Here is a 19,233-nt window from a genome sequence, read left to right on the forward strand (position 1 = left end):
GAGATGCTGGAGGCACGAGGTGCTGAGGCACGAGGTGCTGGAAGCACGGAGGTGCTGAGGCACTGGAGGCACGAGGTGCTGAGACACGGAGATGCTGAGGTACGGAGATGCTGGAAGCACGGAGATGCTGAGGCGCGGAGGTACTGGAGGCACGAGGTGCTGAGACACGGAGATGCTGGAGGCACGGAGATGCTGGAGGCACGAGGTGCAGAGGCACGGAGGTGCAGAGGCACGGGGATCACAGGGATACAGGAGCTCTGGAGATCACAACTTTAGGGAGCTCAGCTTTAAGGCTCACACATAGCTGTGTGTGACACGAGGAACTGGCCCAGTTTCTAACTCAGCCTCCTGATTTATACTTCCTGGTCCTTGGTGATTGGTGAGCAGGATTAGGTGATGCAGACAGTCTCAGGCTGGCAGAGGATTGGACAACTCTGGGTCAGGTGAACAGCCACTGTCATGTGACTACTCTAGCCAAGGCTGTGATGTAGAATGAGGCCTAGCAGGCCGAGAGAACACTGAAGCCTGAACTTCTGCAAAACATAGGATGCTGGCTTTTAGGCCCAAACCTCAAACCACTGAATTCAGCCTCACACAGGAGATCACCACAGGTGGAGCTAATTAACCATTACCTCTCAGGCAGAGAACTCAGGAAAACTCATAGTGCTGACAAGCTGTTTAACTCAGTGAGAAAAAGACACAGGATCCAGGACAGATGGCAGGGGTAAGTCACCAAATATAAAACCTACAGTCAGGATTGTGACAGTATCCCCCTCTTCAAGGGTGGACTCCGGACACCCATCTTGAATCTTAGAGGAACTAGAGAAATTCATACAGAAGAATTTAGGACCTTCGTTGATGCCTCTTCTTCTTACGGGAACATTTGGTTTTGTCCAAGGACAGCGGAATCTCCTGTAAAGAAAAACCTTCCTTAGAAAACATGGGGCCTTCCATGAAAGGAGTAGCATCATGAACTGGATCAAATTCAGAGTCTGAGTCCAAGTCTAATGGAAGATATGAATCTCCCTTAGATACACAGTTTGCAGATGAAAAGGAGGTGCACTGGAGTTTTAAATTCTCTGGGCTAGGAGAGACTCCTACATGAGCAATTTAAATGGTTGGATTCTTACCGAAGGAGATTCTTAGATTATCCCTGGGAGGACAGCACAAACTTCCTTCTGCATTCCCTTTAGAGCATGATTCTTTTACCGAGTCAGATTCCAAAGGTTTAAGACTAAATTTTTTAACCACAGCATTACTAAAAGTCTGCAAGTCATGAAACACAGGATCATTACTCTCAAAAAGCATGTTGGCCCACTCCAAAGCTCTTCCTCTGAATGCCAGGAACAGATATCGAGTAACGTTGGAAGGAGTTACTGCACCTGAAGGATCAGACTCCATCCGAGAGAGAAATTGTTCAACCAGAGCGGCATATTGCAATAAATCTCCATCAAAGTAAATAGGTGGAAAACCATCAGACGAAAGCTTAGAGGCTGAAACTGAAGAAAGCTTTGGCTGGACGAGTAAGACTGGATTGGATCCGAGGATACTTGAATTGGCTGGAGCCAACGAAGACTGACCAAGCTGGTCCTGGAGTATCGCTGGACCGGATGGAACTGGGACGGACTGACCAGGCAGGGCCTGGAGTATCGCTGGACCGTCTGGAACCGGAACGGACTGACCAGGCTGGGCCTGGAGTATTGCTGGACCGGCTGGAACCGGGACGCACTGACCAGGTGGAGCCTGGAATATTGCTGGACCGGCTGGAACCGGGACGGGCTGAGCCCTTTCTTCACGGGGCTGAACTAGGGCAGGAGCCCCCTCTTCACGGGGCTGGGCTGAAGCAAGAGCCCCCTCTTCACGGGGCTGGGCTGAGGCAAGAGCCCCCTCTTCACGGGGCTGGGCTGAGGCAAGAGCCCCCTCTTCACGGGGCTGGGCTGAGGCAAGAGCCCCCTCTTCACGGGGCTGGGCTGAGGCAAGAGCCCCCTCTTCACGGGGCTGGGCAGCACTCTGTAGACTCTCTGGCTGGGCAGCACTCTGTAGACTCTCTGGGGCTGGACCCTCTGAACCCCTCCCTGGGGCTGGACGCTCTGAACCCCTCCCTGGGGCTGGACACTCTGAAGGCGCCCCTCCTGGGGCTGGACACTCTGAAGGCGCCCCTCCTGGGGCTGGACACTCTGAAGGCGCCCCTCCTGGGGCTGGACACTCGGACTCCTCTGTGACTCTAAATGGCTTGAATATTCTTCTCTGGACACCCAACTTGGGATAAGGTCTTTTAATCACCGGACCCCAGTCATAAATTTGAGTCTCTTTCAGAGTAGCCATCTTGATACCCCTGTCAGCAGTAGCAGGATCGGCTACTGTGGATGACTTGTAGACATGAGCACTGTGAAACTGAGATTTGTCACCATTCCCTGGCTTACGAAGAATGCAATCTTTAACAAAATGACCGGAATTTCCACAGTAAAGACAGAGGTGTAGCTCCCTACGCCGCTGGCGTTCAGCTTCAGAGAGTTTGGGCCGTGGATAGCTCTGATGAACAACTTTTCCTTGCACAGAGGAAGAGACTCTATTAACTGGATGGGACAAAACAGGATCAACAACGTTGGTAGTATTCCTGAAGAGATCAGGCATCACAGAAAGAATACTAGACAAAACTTCTTGTAACTGTAATAACATCTGGAAGAAAATCTGCAGTTGGTCAGGAGTCATAGTGCAGAAGGTCAGAGAATCTCTGGAGAAAGAATTCGGCTGCAGACACTGTGCCAATTGATGCTGAGTCGACTCCAGACCTTCCAAGCGTCCTGCGATATTGCTTAGGAGGTCCTGCGTCAGACAAACACTTTCAGCTGGGTCCATGTGGCCAGTTCCTACTGTCATGACTGAGGTTTTGTGAACCCGGTGTTAGTGAAGTCTGTGCGGGCGACTGCAGGATTATATGAATACTACCACTGACCTGGTTTGGGAGTGTTGTGGACTCGGGGTTTCTTCCGGTGACTGGGAAGAGGAACCGCAGCAGAGATGGCCGAATCTAGGTTCTCCTCATGCAGGATTAGGTCGGCAGACAGGAGGCACGTGTGGACGCTGAAGGTCTCCTGAAAGATAGAACTGGAAAGGCGCTGATGAATCAGTGAAGATACCAGGTACAACTGCGCTAAAGTGCACTGGGTGCTTGGAGACACTGAGATGCTTGGAGACACTAAGGTGCTAGGAGGCGCGGAGGCGCTTGGAGACACTGAGGTACTAGGAGGCACGGAAGTGCTTGGACGCACTGAGGTGCTTGGAGGTACTGGGGTGCGTAGAGACACTGGGGTGCGTAGAGACACTGGGGTGCGTAGAGACACTGGGGTGCTGGAAGCACGGAGGTGCTGAGGCACGGAGATGCTGGAGGCACGAGGTGCTGAGGCACGGGGGTGCTGAGGCACGAGGTGCTGGAAGCACGGAGATGCTGAGGCACGGAGGTACTGGAGGCACGAGGTGCTCAGACATGGAGATGCTGGAAGCACGGAGATGCTGGAGGCACGAGGTGCAGAGGCACGGGAATGCTGAGGCACGGAGGTGCAGAGGCACGGGGATCACAGGGATACAGGAGCTCTGGAGATCACAACTTTAGGGAGCTCAGCTTTAAGGCTCACACATAGCTGTGTGTGACACGAGGAACTGGCCCAGTTTCTAACTCAGCCTCCTGATTTATACTTCCTGGTCCTTGGTGATTGGTGAGCAGGATTAGGTGATGCAGACAGTCTCAGGCTGGCAGAGGATTGGACAACTCTGGGTCAGGTGAAGAGTCACTGTCATGTGACTACTCTAGCCAAGGCTGTGATGTAGAATGAGGCCTAGCAGGCCGAGAGAACACTGAAGCCTGAACTTCTGCAAAACATAGGATGCTGGCTTTTAGGCCCAAACCTCAAACCACTGAATTCAGCCTCACACAGGAGATCACCACAGGTGGAGCTAATTAACCATTACCTCTCAGGCAGAGAACTCAGGAAAACTCATAGTGCTGACAAGCTGTTTAACTCAGTGAGAAAAAGACACAGGATCCAGGACAGATGGCAGGGGTAAGTCACCAAATATAAAACCTACAGTCAGGATTGTGACATTATGCAGACAGACAATACAAACTACAAACACAGACAATTTGCACGACTCAGTAAATAGCACTAAGGTTCTTGTGTGTGTATATATATATATCTGGCTAAGTGCAGTGCACGCCAGTAATATGAAAAACCCGATCCCAAATTCCCCTAACACCCCTGCGCCTTTAGTGAAGTAGAGATGTAGTATAGGAACTCTGGAAACAGACAGGAAAAAACCAGTAAGCATGGTTAAATATGCCAAGTTTCCAGTATAACACAAAAATGCAGATTATCTCCACTAAACTGCAAATATATATATCTTGCTACCAAGGCTTAATAGCCTACTAAAAAACCCTGCATCACTGTTGCTGCTAAGTGCACTTTTCTTATATGCCTCCCCCACCCCACCCCCCCGTGCTCCGTGTACTGTTCTCTGTACACGGAGCCGGCTTACATGCCTGAGAAGAGGCCGGGAGGCGGCTAGCAGGAGCTGGGGAGCGCACAGCATAGAGCCGTGGAGCGGCCTATGCACGACCGGCTCCAGGAACCGGCGGTGTGTTAGAGGCGGCGGCTAGCGGGAGAGCGCATAGCATAGAGCCGTGAAGCGGCCTATGCACGCGCGGCTCCGGGTATCGGCGGGGCTTGTCAGTGCTAGAAGCGGCGGCGTGCGGCTCTCCCCAGTACAGTTCCCCACACAGCGGGGCGGCAGCGTGAGCTGACCGCCCCAACCCAACATACCTGGACTCCCTGTAGTGAGGGCTATGACGGGGCTTCTTGTTCAAGCTCCGTCCAGCTTCCTGCAGGCAGCCTGCACGTGGTGTGAGGGAGCTCTTTTTAGAGAGGCCCGACACCCACAGCTGCTAGTAGCAGCTTCCATTATCCCGGACCCGCGCCTATTGGAAGGGGAGAAGGGATGTGGAAATTGTTGAGAGAAAAAACTTAGAAAAAATCCAATGAATGTGGACAAACGCCACAAGCCTTCTAACTGTCGAGCACAGAAAAAACACTGAGGTACTCTGGGATATGGAGGGGAGGAGTAGTTTCAAAATTAATTTATTCAGTGCCTTCTTCCTGTGGAAGCCGTCCATATCCCAAGAGTACTCCAGTGACCCCTAGTGGATGAAAAAGAAATACTTTCTGCCAGGAAGCTCAGGAGAGCTCCCTGAAAAGCACCCAGTCTCCTCTGGGCACAGTAGTAAACTGAGGTCTGGAGGAGGGGCATAGAGGGAGGAGCAAGTGCACACCCAGATCTAAAGTCTTTCTTAAAGAGCCCATGTCTCCTGCGGAGCCCGTCTATCCCCATGGTCCTTACAGAGTCCCCAGCATCCTCTAGGACGTAAGAGAAATATAGTATTAACTAGGTGATTAATCGCGCCCTATGGGGGGTACTGGACAAGTGGAATAGCCTCCCAGCAGAGGTGGTAGAGGCTAAGACAGTAAAGCAATGTAACATGCATGGGATAGACATAAGGATCTCCTTACACAGAAATAAGGATCAAATAAGATTTGAGATAAAAATATGGTAAAAAAAAAAAAAAGGGGCAGACTAGATGGGCCAAGTGGTTCTTATCTGCCGTCACATTCTATGTTACCAAGTATACAACAATATGTAAATTTAGACTGTAAGCGGCAGCCGCCAGCTGAGTCCAGGAGATGTAACACACACAACGTGCTTTCTGCAGCACTAAAGGCTAAATGCTGCGACCTTCCTGCACTGTCAGGAGCAATTCCAGCACCTGCCACAGAGAGAAGCCCCCCCTATTATACACTGTCTGCTGCAGACTCGTACAGGGAGGTAGAAGCATCTCCGCACTGAGTATGGTCAGTAAACACGCGGCGTACAGGGAGGTAGAAGCGTCTCCGCACGGAGTATGGTCAGTAAACACGCGGCGTACAGGGAGGTAGAAGCGTCTCTGCACAGAGTATGGTCAGTAAACACGCGGCGTACAGGGAGGTAGAAGCGCCTCTGCACGGAGTATGGTCAGTAAACACGCGGCGTGCAGGGAGGTTGAGGTGTCTCCGCACAGAGTATGGTCAGTAAACACGCGGCGCTATCAGGAGACAACCAGCCAAATCCTCCGCTTACAGTCATCTGTAACGCATAAATTCCATTTAGTTTCAACCTGATTTATGTGACGCACAACTGGGAGACCTCTATCCTGCAAAACAGACCACGTAGTGCAGACAGTCTCCAGGAGGGGAGAGAAAATCTTCATGGAAAGGAGATTTACCTTCTGGCGACTGCACTTACCAAGCAGTTACCGCAGCGTTAACTATTTAATGACTGGACGGTGATTCTGCATTATGTTCATCTCTGCACCGTTTCCCAGGTGACTACTATATTTCTACAAAATGAATCCCCTATTTACTATGGCGTCATCACTACCACTTTCATACATCAGACATGGGAAATTGCTGGATCTAGCAAGATGGCAATTTCCCAGGTCTCAGCCCGACCAGGGCACACAACAATCCCAGGTAGATGCATGTTCATGTGCAAAAGCCGGGGCTTCTGTGCGAGTGTGACCGGGGGATGAGAGAGCCCTCTGGCATTTTCCCCAAATAAAAAGCAATCTTCCAATTCAACACTGGCCACACTTTTTATTTGGATAAAACATGGCCCCAAGGCCGGATATATTGTACACCAGATTAGAAACACAGACTGGGGCGATACAGACCTGCAGCATAAACCGGTCCCGTCACTGCTTCCAATACACAGTGCATGGTCACTGGCTGCATGACATCACACAGGAAAGGTTACGGCACTGCTTTACCCACAGTGACATACGTAGCGCACGGTGGGCACCGGAAGCGCCAAGCTCCATTAGCATGTTAACCACTGTATAAACTACTGAAGCTATTACATAAAAATAACATTTAGTGTATGTAATACCATGCACACTGCCCCAATACGCACCACAGATAATACCAGCCCTGTATCATTCGTGTATAACCCTTTCCTTTCGCCGAACGTTCCGCTTTTATCGTAATCTACTCCACAGATTACAGTCACTTATGGCTTACATGAATTACTCACGACAGGACACCAAGACTCGTCATCGCCCGTGGCACTGCTGGGAACCGACCGGGCACCAGAAGAGCAGAAGTCTAGAGCAGGCCGGGGTAACTCACCGGCACAAGACTCAGAAACGCACTCATTTGCTTCCAATGATCTACAATCTCCCGCAATCTGCGCAAAGTTAGCGGCCGAGAAGTGACGCTGGCACAGCGCGACAAACGTATCTTGTGATTGGCTGACAGCAGCGCAGAACGCCTCCGAGCAAGTGTTTTATCATCTCCCAGCTGACCACACTGGTGTAGGGAGAACATGGATGTCAGGGAAATGTGCACCAAGGGTGGGTATTAAACTGCCCATGAGTAATTGCCCTCCTATGCAGAGAACGCAGCAGAAGATGGCACAGGACTCGTCATTAAGGTAAAACCGTCAGTGCTGAGTATGGTATGACGGGGGCAGAGAAAACAAAAGGGAGTTATTCTGCAATTACAGTACCACCCTCCAGACGCCCAAATATAATGACCAGAAATCTTTATATTATACTTATAGGCAGAACCAAATCCACCCGTCCGTTCTCACCTCTCATTGCAACGGAATAATCAATAACTGAGACCAGGAGGATTTGTTTAGAATCATATTTACAAAAAATGGTTTTATTCACACAGTAATAACCCGATTTTCATCATCATTTTTTTTTTTTTTATAAATCCATTTTTTCGGTTCTTAAAAATGACCCCATCCTGCGCAGCTTTCATGCATCACGCGAGGGTCGCCTCGGTCACAGGAGTGTCTCGTTTTTTATTCCACATTTCTATAAATAAAATAAAAAAAAATCCCCATTTTCTACAAGTGCAAAAAAAAATAATAGTAACCAAGCAGGTACCACAGTTACAGCGGATTATGTGGGCTCAGACAGATCTCCGAGGAAAACGTCTTATTAATCGCAGCTTGTCCGTTAAGTTCTGCGACGTTTGTGGACCCTGAACGCAGGAGGAGCGCCCGCTGCGTCTCACGCACAGAAGCGCTGGAGCCTCCGAGTGAATGTAACAGGCTGTTGTAGTGTGATTGGCTGTCTCCGGATGTGACCTTCCGTTTCAGTTTGCACTTTCGTAGAAATAGCGCAGCGCCCATTGACCAATTGGTGACCTTTCTTATACCATGTTGTTACTTTCGCCAGCTTTATCCGCAAGCTAGAAGGAAAAACAGAGAGGTTACACGGTAAACCCGATAATTCACCGCCAGCGTCCCGTGTACGCTATTCCAAAGCAACAGTGTATATATATCTAAAGTGTTTACATAAGACGTTATCGGGTGTTGTGCTGGATGCAGGTTTCGGGAATGACGGGTGACACGCACAGACCTCCCATGCAGAAAGTAGAGAGAGAAAGACAAGGACTGACCATGACTGTGGAATCCGGCTCTCAGCCTATGTGGGCTTTAAACAACAACAAAAAAAGGTTCTTTGTAAATGTCACTCAGTGAGGAGCATCACAGGCTGCGCACACATAAGAACATCGGGTAACGTACAATCTGAGCGCCCTGTAACGTTCATTTACTCCTCATCAGGGGAAGGCGGTATCACTGCAGCCCCCAGATGTCTCCTCTCCCGTACTCTCTGCAGCCCCGTGTCTAGGAGAGGGACTAATATGGATTCTGCACCAGATCCCGTCTTCTCTGAGTTACCGCGGGCGGATAAAACACATCTATAAAGCTTTGTCTCATCAATAACATCTGTATTACTGACTTGTGAGCATCGGTGCACCGTAATCATGTTACAGAGCAGGGAGAGAGGCGCCACCTGGTGGCAGCTTCTGTAATTCGTTCCTGGAACATTGCTCACTTTGCAATGCCAGAAAAAGATATTAAAGCTTTCCTCTGAAATGAAAAAAATAAATAAAATAAATTAAAAAACTCGGGCCACGCAATTTTATTATTAGAAAAACTGTGCATCTGAAGCTGCTCAACTGCTTCCCAGATTTGTAGGTGCACCTGAAAATGTGTGTGGGACAGATGAGAGGAGAGGACTACCGGCCCGGAACACCCTATTCCACAATCTGACGCAGCGGCATTTATGCGTTACAGTGATGCGGAGACTCCCGTGTTGGGACTGTCCTTATTACATGGGGCACTATGGTACAATTTCATTACAGTATTGACATGCTTCTTTACCGTATAAACTGCGCCCTACGAGGCCTCCTCTCCATAACCGCTGGGGACACGTATAAAGAAATCCCTTTCCGGTAATAAATATACTGTGTAACCACTGGAAAAACAAACCCCATTCCTCTATAAATCCTCTCTACTCAATCTTAGGTACACAGCCCTGTACCGCAAAACGCAACCTTGTCCAGCATCTGGGTACATGAGGTGCAGGAATGCCGGCTCGGCAACGGGTGATACAGATCAGATCCCCTTTTATTTCTCCCATAAAAAGTGCAAAACTTTAACAGCGCCCTCCCCTGGTAAGTCACCAGTCTGCTGCAATATCAGGTACACGCGGGCACAACACCAGCGCTAATAATACCAGCACTGCGATATGTACACACCCCAGTGACAGCCTAATGTCTGCCTGACCCCCACACCCACCCCCATATACCCCGATGTCTCCACCCCGGGCACTGCAGCCAGCGCTATACACTCCACCCCCATGTACCCTGTTATGTCTATACCCCGGGCACTGCAGCCAGCACTATACACTGTGCCCCCATATACCCTGTTATGTCTCCACTCCGGGCACTGCAGCCAGCACTATACACCGTGCCCCCATATACCCTGTTATGTCTCCACTCTGGGCACTGCAGCCAGCGCTATACACTCCACCCCCATATACCCTGTTATGTCTACACCCCGGGCACTGCAGGCAGCGCTATACACTCCACCCCCATATACCCTGTTATGTCTACACCCCGGGCACTGCAGGCAGCGCTATACACTCCACCCCCATATACCCTGTTATGTCTACACTCCGGGCACTGCAGCCAGCACTATACACCGTGCCCCTAAATACCCTGTTATGTCTCCACTCCAGACACAACAGACAGCACTATACACCCTGCCCCCCATATACCCTGTTATGTCTCCACTCCGGGCACTGCAGCCAGCACTATACACTGTGCCCCCATATACCCGGTTATGTCTCCACCCCGGGCACTGCAGCCAGCACTATACAACGTGCCCCCATATACCCTGTTATGTCTACACCCCGGGCACAGCAGCCAGCACTATACACCGTGCCCCCATATACCATGTTATGTCTCCACTCCGGGCACTGCAGCCAGCACTATACACCGTGCCCCCATATACCCTGCTATGTCTCCAATCCGGACACAGCAGCCATCACTATACACTGTGCCCCCATATACCCTGTTATGTCTCCACCCCGGGCACTGCAGCCAGCACTATACACCGTGCCCCCATATACCCTGCTATGTCTCCACTACGGACACAGCAGCCATCACTATACACCGTGCCCCCATATACCCTCTTATTTCTCCACTCCGGGCACTGCAGACAGCACTATACACCGTGCCCCCATATACCCTGTTATGTCTCCACTCCGGGCACTGCAGCCAGCACTATACACCCCCCCATATACCCGGTTATGTCTCCACCAAGGGCACTGCAGCCAGCACTATACGTCGTGCCCCCATATACCCTGTAATGTCTCCACCCCGGGCACTGCAGCCAGCACTATACACCGTGCCCCAATATACCCTGTTATGTCTCCACTCCAGGCACTGCAGCCAGCACTATACACCGTGCCCCCATATACCCTGTTATGTCTCCACTCCAGGCACTGCAGCCAGCACTATACACCGTACCCCCATATACCCTGTTATGTCTCTACTCCTGGCACTGCAGCCAGCACTATACACCGAGCCCCCATATACCCTGTTATGTCTCCACTTCAGGCACTGCAGCCAGCACTATACACCATGCCCCCATATACCCTGTTATATCTCCACTCCAGCCAGCACTAAACACCCCACCCCCATATACCCTGTTATGTCTCCACTCCGGGCACTGCAGCCAGCACTATACACCCCCCATATACCCTGTTATGTCTCCACCCCGGGCACTGCAGCCAGCACTATACGCTGTGCCCCCATATACCCTGTTATGTCTCCACTCCGGCCGCTGCAGCCAGCACTATACGCCGTGCCCCCATATACCCTGTTATGTCTCTACTCCTGGCACTGCAGCCAGCACTATACACCATGCCCCCATATACCCTGTTATGTCTACACTCCGGGCACTGCAGCCAGCACTATACACCATGCCCCCATATACCCCGTTATGTCTCCATTTCGGGCGTTGTAGCCAGCACTATACACCATGCCCCCATATACCCTGTTATGTCTACACTCCGGGCACTGCAGCCAGCACTATACACCATGCCCCCATATACCCCGTTATGTCTCCACTCCGGGCATTGTAGCCAGCACTATACACCGTGCCCCCATATACCCTGTTATGTCTCCACTCCAGGCACTGCAGCCAGCACTATACACCGTGCCCCCATATACCGTTATGTCTCCACCCCGGGCGCTGCAGCCAGCACTATACACCGTGCCCCCATATACCCTGTTATGTCTCCACCCCGGGCACTGCAGCCAGCACTATACACCCCCCATATACCCTGTTATGTCTCCACCCCGGGCACTGCAGCCAGCACTATACGCTGTGCCCCCATATACCCTGTTATGTCTCCACTCCGGGCGCTCCAGCCAGCACTATACGCCGTGCCCCCATATACCCTGTTATGTCTCTACTCCTGGCACTGCAGCCAGCACTATACACCATGCCCCCATATACCCTGTTATGTCTACACTCCGGGCACTGCAGCCAGCACTATACACCATGCCCCCATATACCCCGTTATGTCTCCATTTTGGGCATTGTAGCCAGCACTATACACCATGCCCCATATACCCTGTTATGTCTACACTCCGGGCACTGCAGCCAGCACTATACACCATGCCCCCATATACCCCGTTATGTCTCCACTCCGGGCATTGTAGCCAGCACTATACACCGTGCCCCCATATACCCTGTTATGTCTCCACTCCAGGCACTGCAGCCAGCACTATACACCGTGCCCCCATATACCCTGTTATGTCTCCACCCCGGGCGCTGCAGCCAGCGCTATACACCGTGCCCCCATATACCCTGTTATGTCTCCACCCCGGGCACTGCAGCCAGCACTATACACCGTGCCCCCATATACCCTGTTATGTCTCCACCCCGGGCGCTGCAGCCAGCACTATACACCGTGCCCCCATATACCCTGTTATGTCTCCACCCCGGGCACTGCAGCCAGCACTATACACCGTGCCCCCATATACCCTGTTATGTCTCCACCCCGGGCGCTGCAGCCAGCACTATACACCGTGCCCCCATATACCCTGTTGTGTCTCCACCCCGGGCAGTGCAGACAGCGCTATACACCGTGCCCCCATATATCCTGTTATGTCTCCACCCCGGGCGCTGCAGACAGCACTATACACCATGCCCCCATATACCCTGTTATGTCTCCACTCCAGGCACTGCAGCCAGCACTATACACCGTGCCCCCATATACCCTGTTATGTCTCCACCCCGGGCAGTGCAGACAGCGCTATACACCGTGCCCCCATATACCCTGTTATGTCTCCACCCCGGGCGCTGCAGACAGCACTATACACCATGCCCCCATATACCCTGTTATGTCTCCACTCCAGGCACTGCAGCCAGCACTATACACCATGCCCCCATATACCCTGTTATGTCTCCACCCCGGGCGCTGTAGACAGCACTATACACCCCGCCCCAGCAGTTAGTACAATTAATATTTCCCTTTTCATAAACTGATGTCACATTGTGTTTCCCATTAATAAATGTTTTCCATAGCGCCTATCTCTCGTCACTAAGATCAGGTCCATACCGAGCTTATTCCAGGTAAATTGAGGATAGATCCTAAGACGGGGACTCTTCGTATGAAGCCGATCACCACTGGGAAGAACCCCCTAGGAAACAAACAAACACAGGAATCAGCGAGCGGCGATTTACATGTCCTTACCCAGAATTCTCAGGGTGCGGCTCCGACCATCACTCCTCGGTTCTATGGGGTAACTCTCACTAGATCAGAAGAATGAGATGCTGCAGATACCGGGCCCACAGGCCGCAGCCTTCACACTGCTCCCTGTTCCTCAATCACCAGTCACCAGGAGTACAGTATGGTGGATGATCTACGTGTCACCAGCAGGTACAGCAGTAACTCTCTCACTGATATCAATAACCTTCAGCGTCAAATAGCACCTCCGCCCCTGCACGCAGTAACATCTACAGAGACAGGGTGTGAGGACGGGTTCTCCGTACTACATTCCCCTGCGTGCACTCATCCATTAACCCAGAAGAAGCCAAGCAGCCGTCACGCTGATCTCGCTGTCCTATGCCTGCATCTGATTATCAGGAGACCACAGTGCTAGAGCGCGGGATCAGTATACAAAGCCCTGCCCCCAGACTGTCTCCCCGTCCCTGCTCCCAGACTATCTCCCCGTCCCTGCCCCCAAACTATCTCCCCGTCCCTGCCCCCAGACTGTCTCCCCGTCCCTGCCCCCAAACTATCTCCCCGTCCCTGCCACCAGACTGTCTCCCCGTCCCTGCTCCCAGACTATCTCCCCGTCCCTGCCCCCAAACTATCTCCCCGTCCCTGCTCCCAGACTGTCTCCCCGTCCCTGCCCCCAGACTGTCTCCCCGTCCCTGCCCCCAGACTGTCTCCCCGTCCCTGCTCCCAGACTATCTTACCGTCCCTGCCCCCAGACTGTCTCCCCGTCCCTGCCCCCAGACTGTCTCCCCGTCCCTGCCCCCAGACTGTCTCCCCGTCCCTGCCCCCAGACTATCTCCCCGTCCCTGCCCCCAGACTATCTCCCCGTCCCTGCCCCCAGACTATCTCACCGTCCCTGCTCCCAGACTATCTCACCGTCCCCTCCTGAGTGTTACCTGAACAGCAGAAAGAAGCCGTAAATCTCCAGGACCATCCCGATGAGCGGCCAGCCGATCAGGACCACCAATACGCCCCCTAAGAAGAACGCTGTGGCTTTTACTTTGTGCTTCTGGAAGAAGAAGCGGAACGTTCGCTCCAGTCCGATGACGAACGCCAAACCTGCCACAAATAAGACCTAAAAGACAGAAACAGCTTACGATGTCAGATCAAAGTATTATAGGTGTGCCGGTCACCCCAACATAAATACACTCTGTGCCCCCCCCTCCCGCATCACTCTCATCTACCTACAGATGTCACTGCCATTAGACAGCGGCTGCAACTAGGGGAGGACAAGAGTAATACAAAGAAATCCCACCTTACATGTAAATGGAGTAACAGGCTGCCGGAGCACTGGGCTGCTATTACTGGAGTAACCGGCTGCCAGAGCACTGGGCTGCTATTACTGGAGTAACAGGCTGCTGATGCACTGGGCTGCTATTACTGGAGTAACAGGCTGTCGGTGCACTGGGCTGCTATTACTGGAGTAACCGGCTGCCAGAGCACTGGGCTGCTATTACTGGAGTAACAGGCTGCCGGTGCACTGGGCTGCTATTACTGGAGTAACAGGCTGCCGGTGCACTGGGCTGCTATTACTGGAGTAACAGACTGCCGATGCACTGGGCTGCTATTACTGGAGTAACAGGCTGTCGGTGCACTGGGCTGCTATTATTGGAGTAACAGGCTGCCGGTGCACTGGGCTGCTATTACTGGAGTAACAGGCTGCCGGTGCACTGGGCTGCTATTACTGGAGTAACAGGCTGCCGGAGCACTGTGCTGCAATTATTGGAGTAACAGGCTGCCGGTGCACTGGGCTGCTATTACTGGAGTAACAGGCTGCCGGTGCACTGGGCTGCTATTACTGGAGTAACAGGCTGCCGGTGCACTGGGCTGCTATTACTGGAGTAACAGGCTGCCGGAGCACTGTGCTGCAATTATTGGAGTAACAGGCTGCCGGTGCACTGGGCTGCTATTACTGGAGTAACAGGCTGCCGGTGCACTGGGCTGCTATTACTGGAGTAACAGGCTGCCGGAGCACTGGGCAGCTATTACTGGAGTAACAGGCTGCCGGAGCACTGGGCTGCTATTACTGGAGTAACAGGCTGCTGGTGCATTGGGCTGCTATTACTGGAGTAACCGGCTGCCAGAGCACTGGGCTGCTATTACTGGAGTAACAGGCTGCCGGTGCACTGGGCTGCTATTACTGGAGTAACCAGCTGCCGGAGCACTGGGTTGCTATTACTGGAGTAACCAGCTGCCGGAGCACTGGGCTGCTATTACTGGAGTAACAGGCTGCCGGAGCACTGGGCTGCTATTACTGGAGTAACAGGCTCCGGTGCACTGGGCTGCTATTACTGGAGTAACCGGCTGCCAGAGCACTGGGCTGCTATTACTGGAGTAACAGGCTGCCGGAGCACTGGGCTGCTATTACTGGAGTAACAGGCTGCCGGTGCACTGGGCTGCTATTACTGGAGTAACAGGCTGCCGGTGCACTGGGCTGCTATTACTGGAGTAACAGGCTGCCGGTGCACTGGGCTGCTATTACTGGAGTAACAGGCTGTCGGTGCACTGGGCTGCTATTACTGGAGTAACAGGCTGCCGGTGCACTGGGCTGCTATTACTGGAGTAACCGGCTGCCGATGCACTGGGCTGCTATTACTGGAGTAACAGGCTGCCGGTGCACTGGGCTGCTATTACTGGAGTAACCGGCTGCCGGTGCACTGTGCTGCTATTACTGGAGTAACCGGCTGCTGGAGCACTGGGCTGCTATTACTGGAGTAACAGGCTGCCGGAGCACTGGGCTGCTATTACTGGAGTAACCGGCTGCTGGAGCACTGGGCTGCTATTACTGGAGTAACCGGCTGCTGGAGCACTGGGCTGCTATTACTGGAGTAACCGGCTGCTGGAGCACTGGGCTGCTATTACTGGAGTAACCGGCTGCTGGAGCACTGGGCTGCCATTACAGATGGAGAAAGCAGGTTATCTGCAGGAAGGTGTAACCCCCGTATATCCTAACAGTGAGCTACAGAGCATCCGATCACTAGCCTGTGCAACCATGTGATGTCCCTGTGACTGTATACAGCTCAGCCTCACACTGGATCTATGTATACACACCACACTCACATTTCCTATGGCCAGCAGAGCCTTGTCAAAGAACAGGAGCATGCCGAAGAACAGGAAGAAGACGCCGAAGCCGGTCAGGCCCATCCCAATCTCTGCGGAGAGAGAAATTATTATACACAGAGCTCAGGATAATGCAGCGATAACGCCATCACGCCGGATTCCCCTCCATTAATAACAATCATCTATGTTCCCCATTACACTGAGAGACTGCCGGACATGTAACGAGCGAGTGACAACGTTACTTTTGAAGGTTTAATAAGTCACCTAGTTCCATCTACAGGGTGATAAACTCTGGGCTCACTGCTGAGTTATGTAACTGCCGGGGAACACCTGTCCTGTAATCCCAGACTTCCCACCAATGCCGCGCATTACACACATCCTCTCTGTAGCACATATACACAGAGGCCGCGCACACATCCCCTTACATTACACACATCTCCTCTGTAGCACATATACATAGAGGCCGCGCACACATACCCTTACATTACACACATCTCCTCTGTAGCACATATACACAGAGGCCTCGCACACATCCCCTTACATTACACACATCTCCTCTGTAGCACATATACATAGAGGCCGCGCACACATACCCTTACATTACACACATCTCCTCTGTAGCACATATACATAGAGGCCGCGCACACATACCCTTACATTACACACATCCTCTCTGTAGCACGTATACACACAGAGGCCACGCACACATCCTCTTACATTACACACATCCCCTCTGTAGCACATATACATAGAGGCCGCGCACACATACCCTTACATTACACACATCCTCTCTGTAGCACGTATACACAGAGGCCGCGCACACATCCTCTTACATTACACACATCCCCTCTGTAGCACATATACATAGAGGCCGCGCACACATACCCTTACATTACACACATCTCCTCTGTAGCACATATACATAGAGGCCGCGCACACATCCCCTTACATTACACACATCTCCTCTGTAGCACATATACATAGTGGCCGCGCACACATCTCCTCTGTAGCACATATACATAGAGGCCGCGCACACACCCTCTTACATTACACACATCCCCTCTGTAGCACATATACATAGAGGCCGCGCACACATCCCCTTACATTACACACATCGCCTCTGTAGCACATATACATACCGCAAACACATACCCTTACATTACACACATCCCCTCTGTAGCACATATACATAGAGGCCGCGCACACATACCCTTACATTACACACATCTTCTCTGTAGCACATATACATAGAGGCCGCGCACACATCGCCTCTGTAGCACATATACATACCGCAAACACATACCCTTACATTACACACATCGCCTCTGTAGTACGTATACATAGATCCCCTCTGTAGCACGTATACATAGGCCGCGCACATATCCCCTCTGTAGCACGTATACACAGAGGCCGCGCACATATCCCCTTACATTACACACATCTCCTCTGTAGTACATATACACAGAGGCCGCGCACATTTCCCCTTACATTACACACATCCCCTCTGTAGCACATATACACAGAGGCCGCACACATATCCCCTTACATTACACACTTCCCCTCTGTAGCACATATACACAGAGGCCGCAAACATATCCCCTTACATTACACACATCCCCTCTGTAGCATGTATACACAGAGGCCGCGCACACATCCCCTCTGTAGCACATATGCATACCGCAAACACATTCCCTTACATTACACACATTCCCCCTGTAGCACATATACATAGAAACCGCGCACAGATCCTGTTATGTTACACACATCCCCTCTGTAGCACATATACATAGACGATCCCCTCTTATGTTATACACAGATGAGGCACTGTAGAGGCGGTAGAGGAACGATGTCTTGGAAATGAGGTCTTAGAACCAGGGCTGTGCTCTCGCACACCGTGCTAGCAGCGCTATGTGGTTTGCTGAGAAGCTGCAATCTGCACCAACTCTACACCAGGGCCCTGACTAGCGCTCAGCCTACTCCCTGCGCCACTGCCCACACGTTGCTGCTAAAGAGGGGCACAGACTGGACTCTCATGGGTTTCTACCAACAGTTGATGGATTTGCCATTGACAGCGGAGACTCCACAACGTTTTTGGTTTTTTGCAGGTGTAAAGGGAGCGACGCTGAACCCCAACGAAACACCTCGCAGCCTTTCCCATCCCCCGACTGGCCTGCAACTGGTCAGAAATAAATGTCACTGGATGATTTCGTGCTGCCGGTGTAATGCAGACCATGGATGGTGACCTCCTCTATGGCGCTCCCTAATGCACGGTAAGAACTGCGCCGGCTGGCGCACACCCAGGGAGCGGGGACGAGGAGGCAGGTTATGTGCAGCGGTCACCACCGGCACTGGTGGTCAGCGCTGGTGGCTGGGTGCCTCATGTGGTGCCTCCTGAGCGGGTCTCTGCATATGGCGGCAATCAGGACGCTGTCAATGGCTGCAAACCACGCAATTATGGCCGACACTGCAACAGCCACACGCAGACGCCACATACAGTGTGTGTGTATAATATATATATATATATATATATATATATATATATATATATATATATATAAAATACACATATACTGTTATACTGTACATAGGCATACACACATTATATATATATATATATATATATATATATATATATAATCTATCTTACTGGCCATAGTACATACATACATCTCCTCCACACCCCATACATACAGGGTATATATATATATATATATATATATATATGTCACAGGCACACAGGGTATATATACTGGAGGCCCCTCCCCTCCTGTGTCCGGCTAATGTCAGCATTCCCCTCCCCCTGGTGACGCCGGGCAGCACTCACTCTGGGTGTCGGTGAGGGAGATCATGGCGGCGGCTGCTCGGGGTCTCCGGGGTCTGCGGGCACCGAACCGGCCGGGAAGCAGCGGCCACGTCTTCCGGAAACACGCAGCGCGGCCCCGCTGCGCCAGCCAATCACAGCGCCCGTCCGCAGGCCACGCCTCCCCGGGCAA

General features: G+C 52.0%; 1 protein-coding gene across 1 annotated transcript; it reads right to left on the reverse strand.

The window, feature by feature from the left end:
* Positions 1-7,716: 7,716 nt before the first annotated feature.
* GOLT1B (golgi transport 1B) lies at positions 7,717-19,230 on the reverse strand. The gene is made up of 5 exons (XM_063929403.1): positions 19,065-19,230; positions 16,241-16,332; positions 14,077-14,255; positions 13,019-13,100; positions 7,717-8,285 (listed from the first exon to the last, which is right to left on the reverse strand). The coding sequence occupies exons 1-5, from the start codon at positions 19,087-19,089 to the stop codon at positions 8,247-8,249; spliced, it is 417 nt and encodes a 138-aa protein (XP_063785473.1). The 5' UTR covers positions 19,090-19,230; the 3' UTR covers positions 7,717-8,246.
* Between the last annotated feature and the right edge of the window lie 3 nt (positions 19,231-19,233).

The sequence above is a fragment of the Pseudophryne corroboree genome, chromosome 6 (genome assembly GCF_028390025.1).
Source record: "Pseudophryne corroboree isolate aPseCor3 chromosome 6, aPseCor3.hap2, whole genome shotgun sequence".
In the NCBI taxonomy this organism is placed as follows: Eukaryota; Metazoa; Chordata; class Amphibia; order Anura; family Myobatrachidae; genus Pseudophryne; species Pseudophryne corroboree.

Excerpts from the sequence above, each read along its gene's own strand:
- GOLT1B (XM_063929403.1), bottom strand. The coding sequence starts at position 19,089 with ATGATCTCCCTCACCGACACCCAGA. Across the intron at positions 16,333-19,064 it reads CTCCCTCACCGACACCCAGA|AGATTGGGATGGGCCTGACC; the intron begins GTGAGTGCTGCC and ends CTCTCTCCGCAG. Across the intron at positions 13,101-14,076 it reads GGCTTCTTTCTGCTGTTCAG|GGGGTTCTTCCCAGTGGTGA; the intron begins GTAACACTCAGG and ends TTTGTTTCCTAG.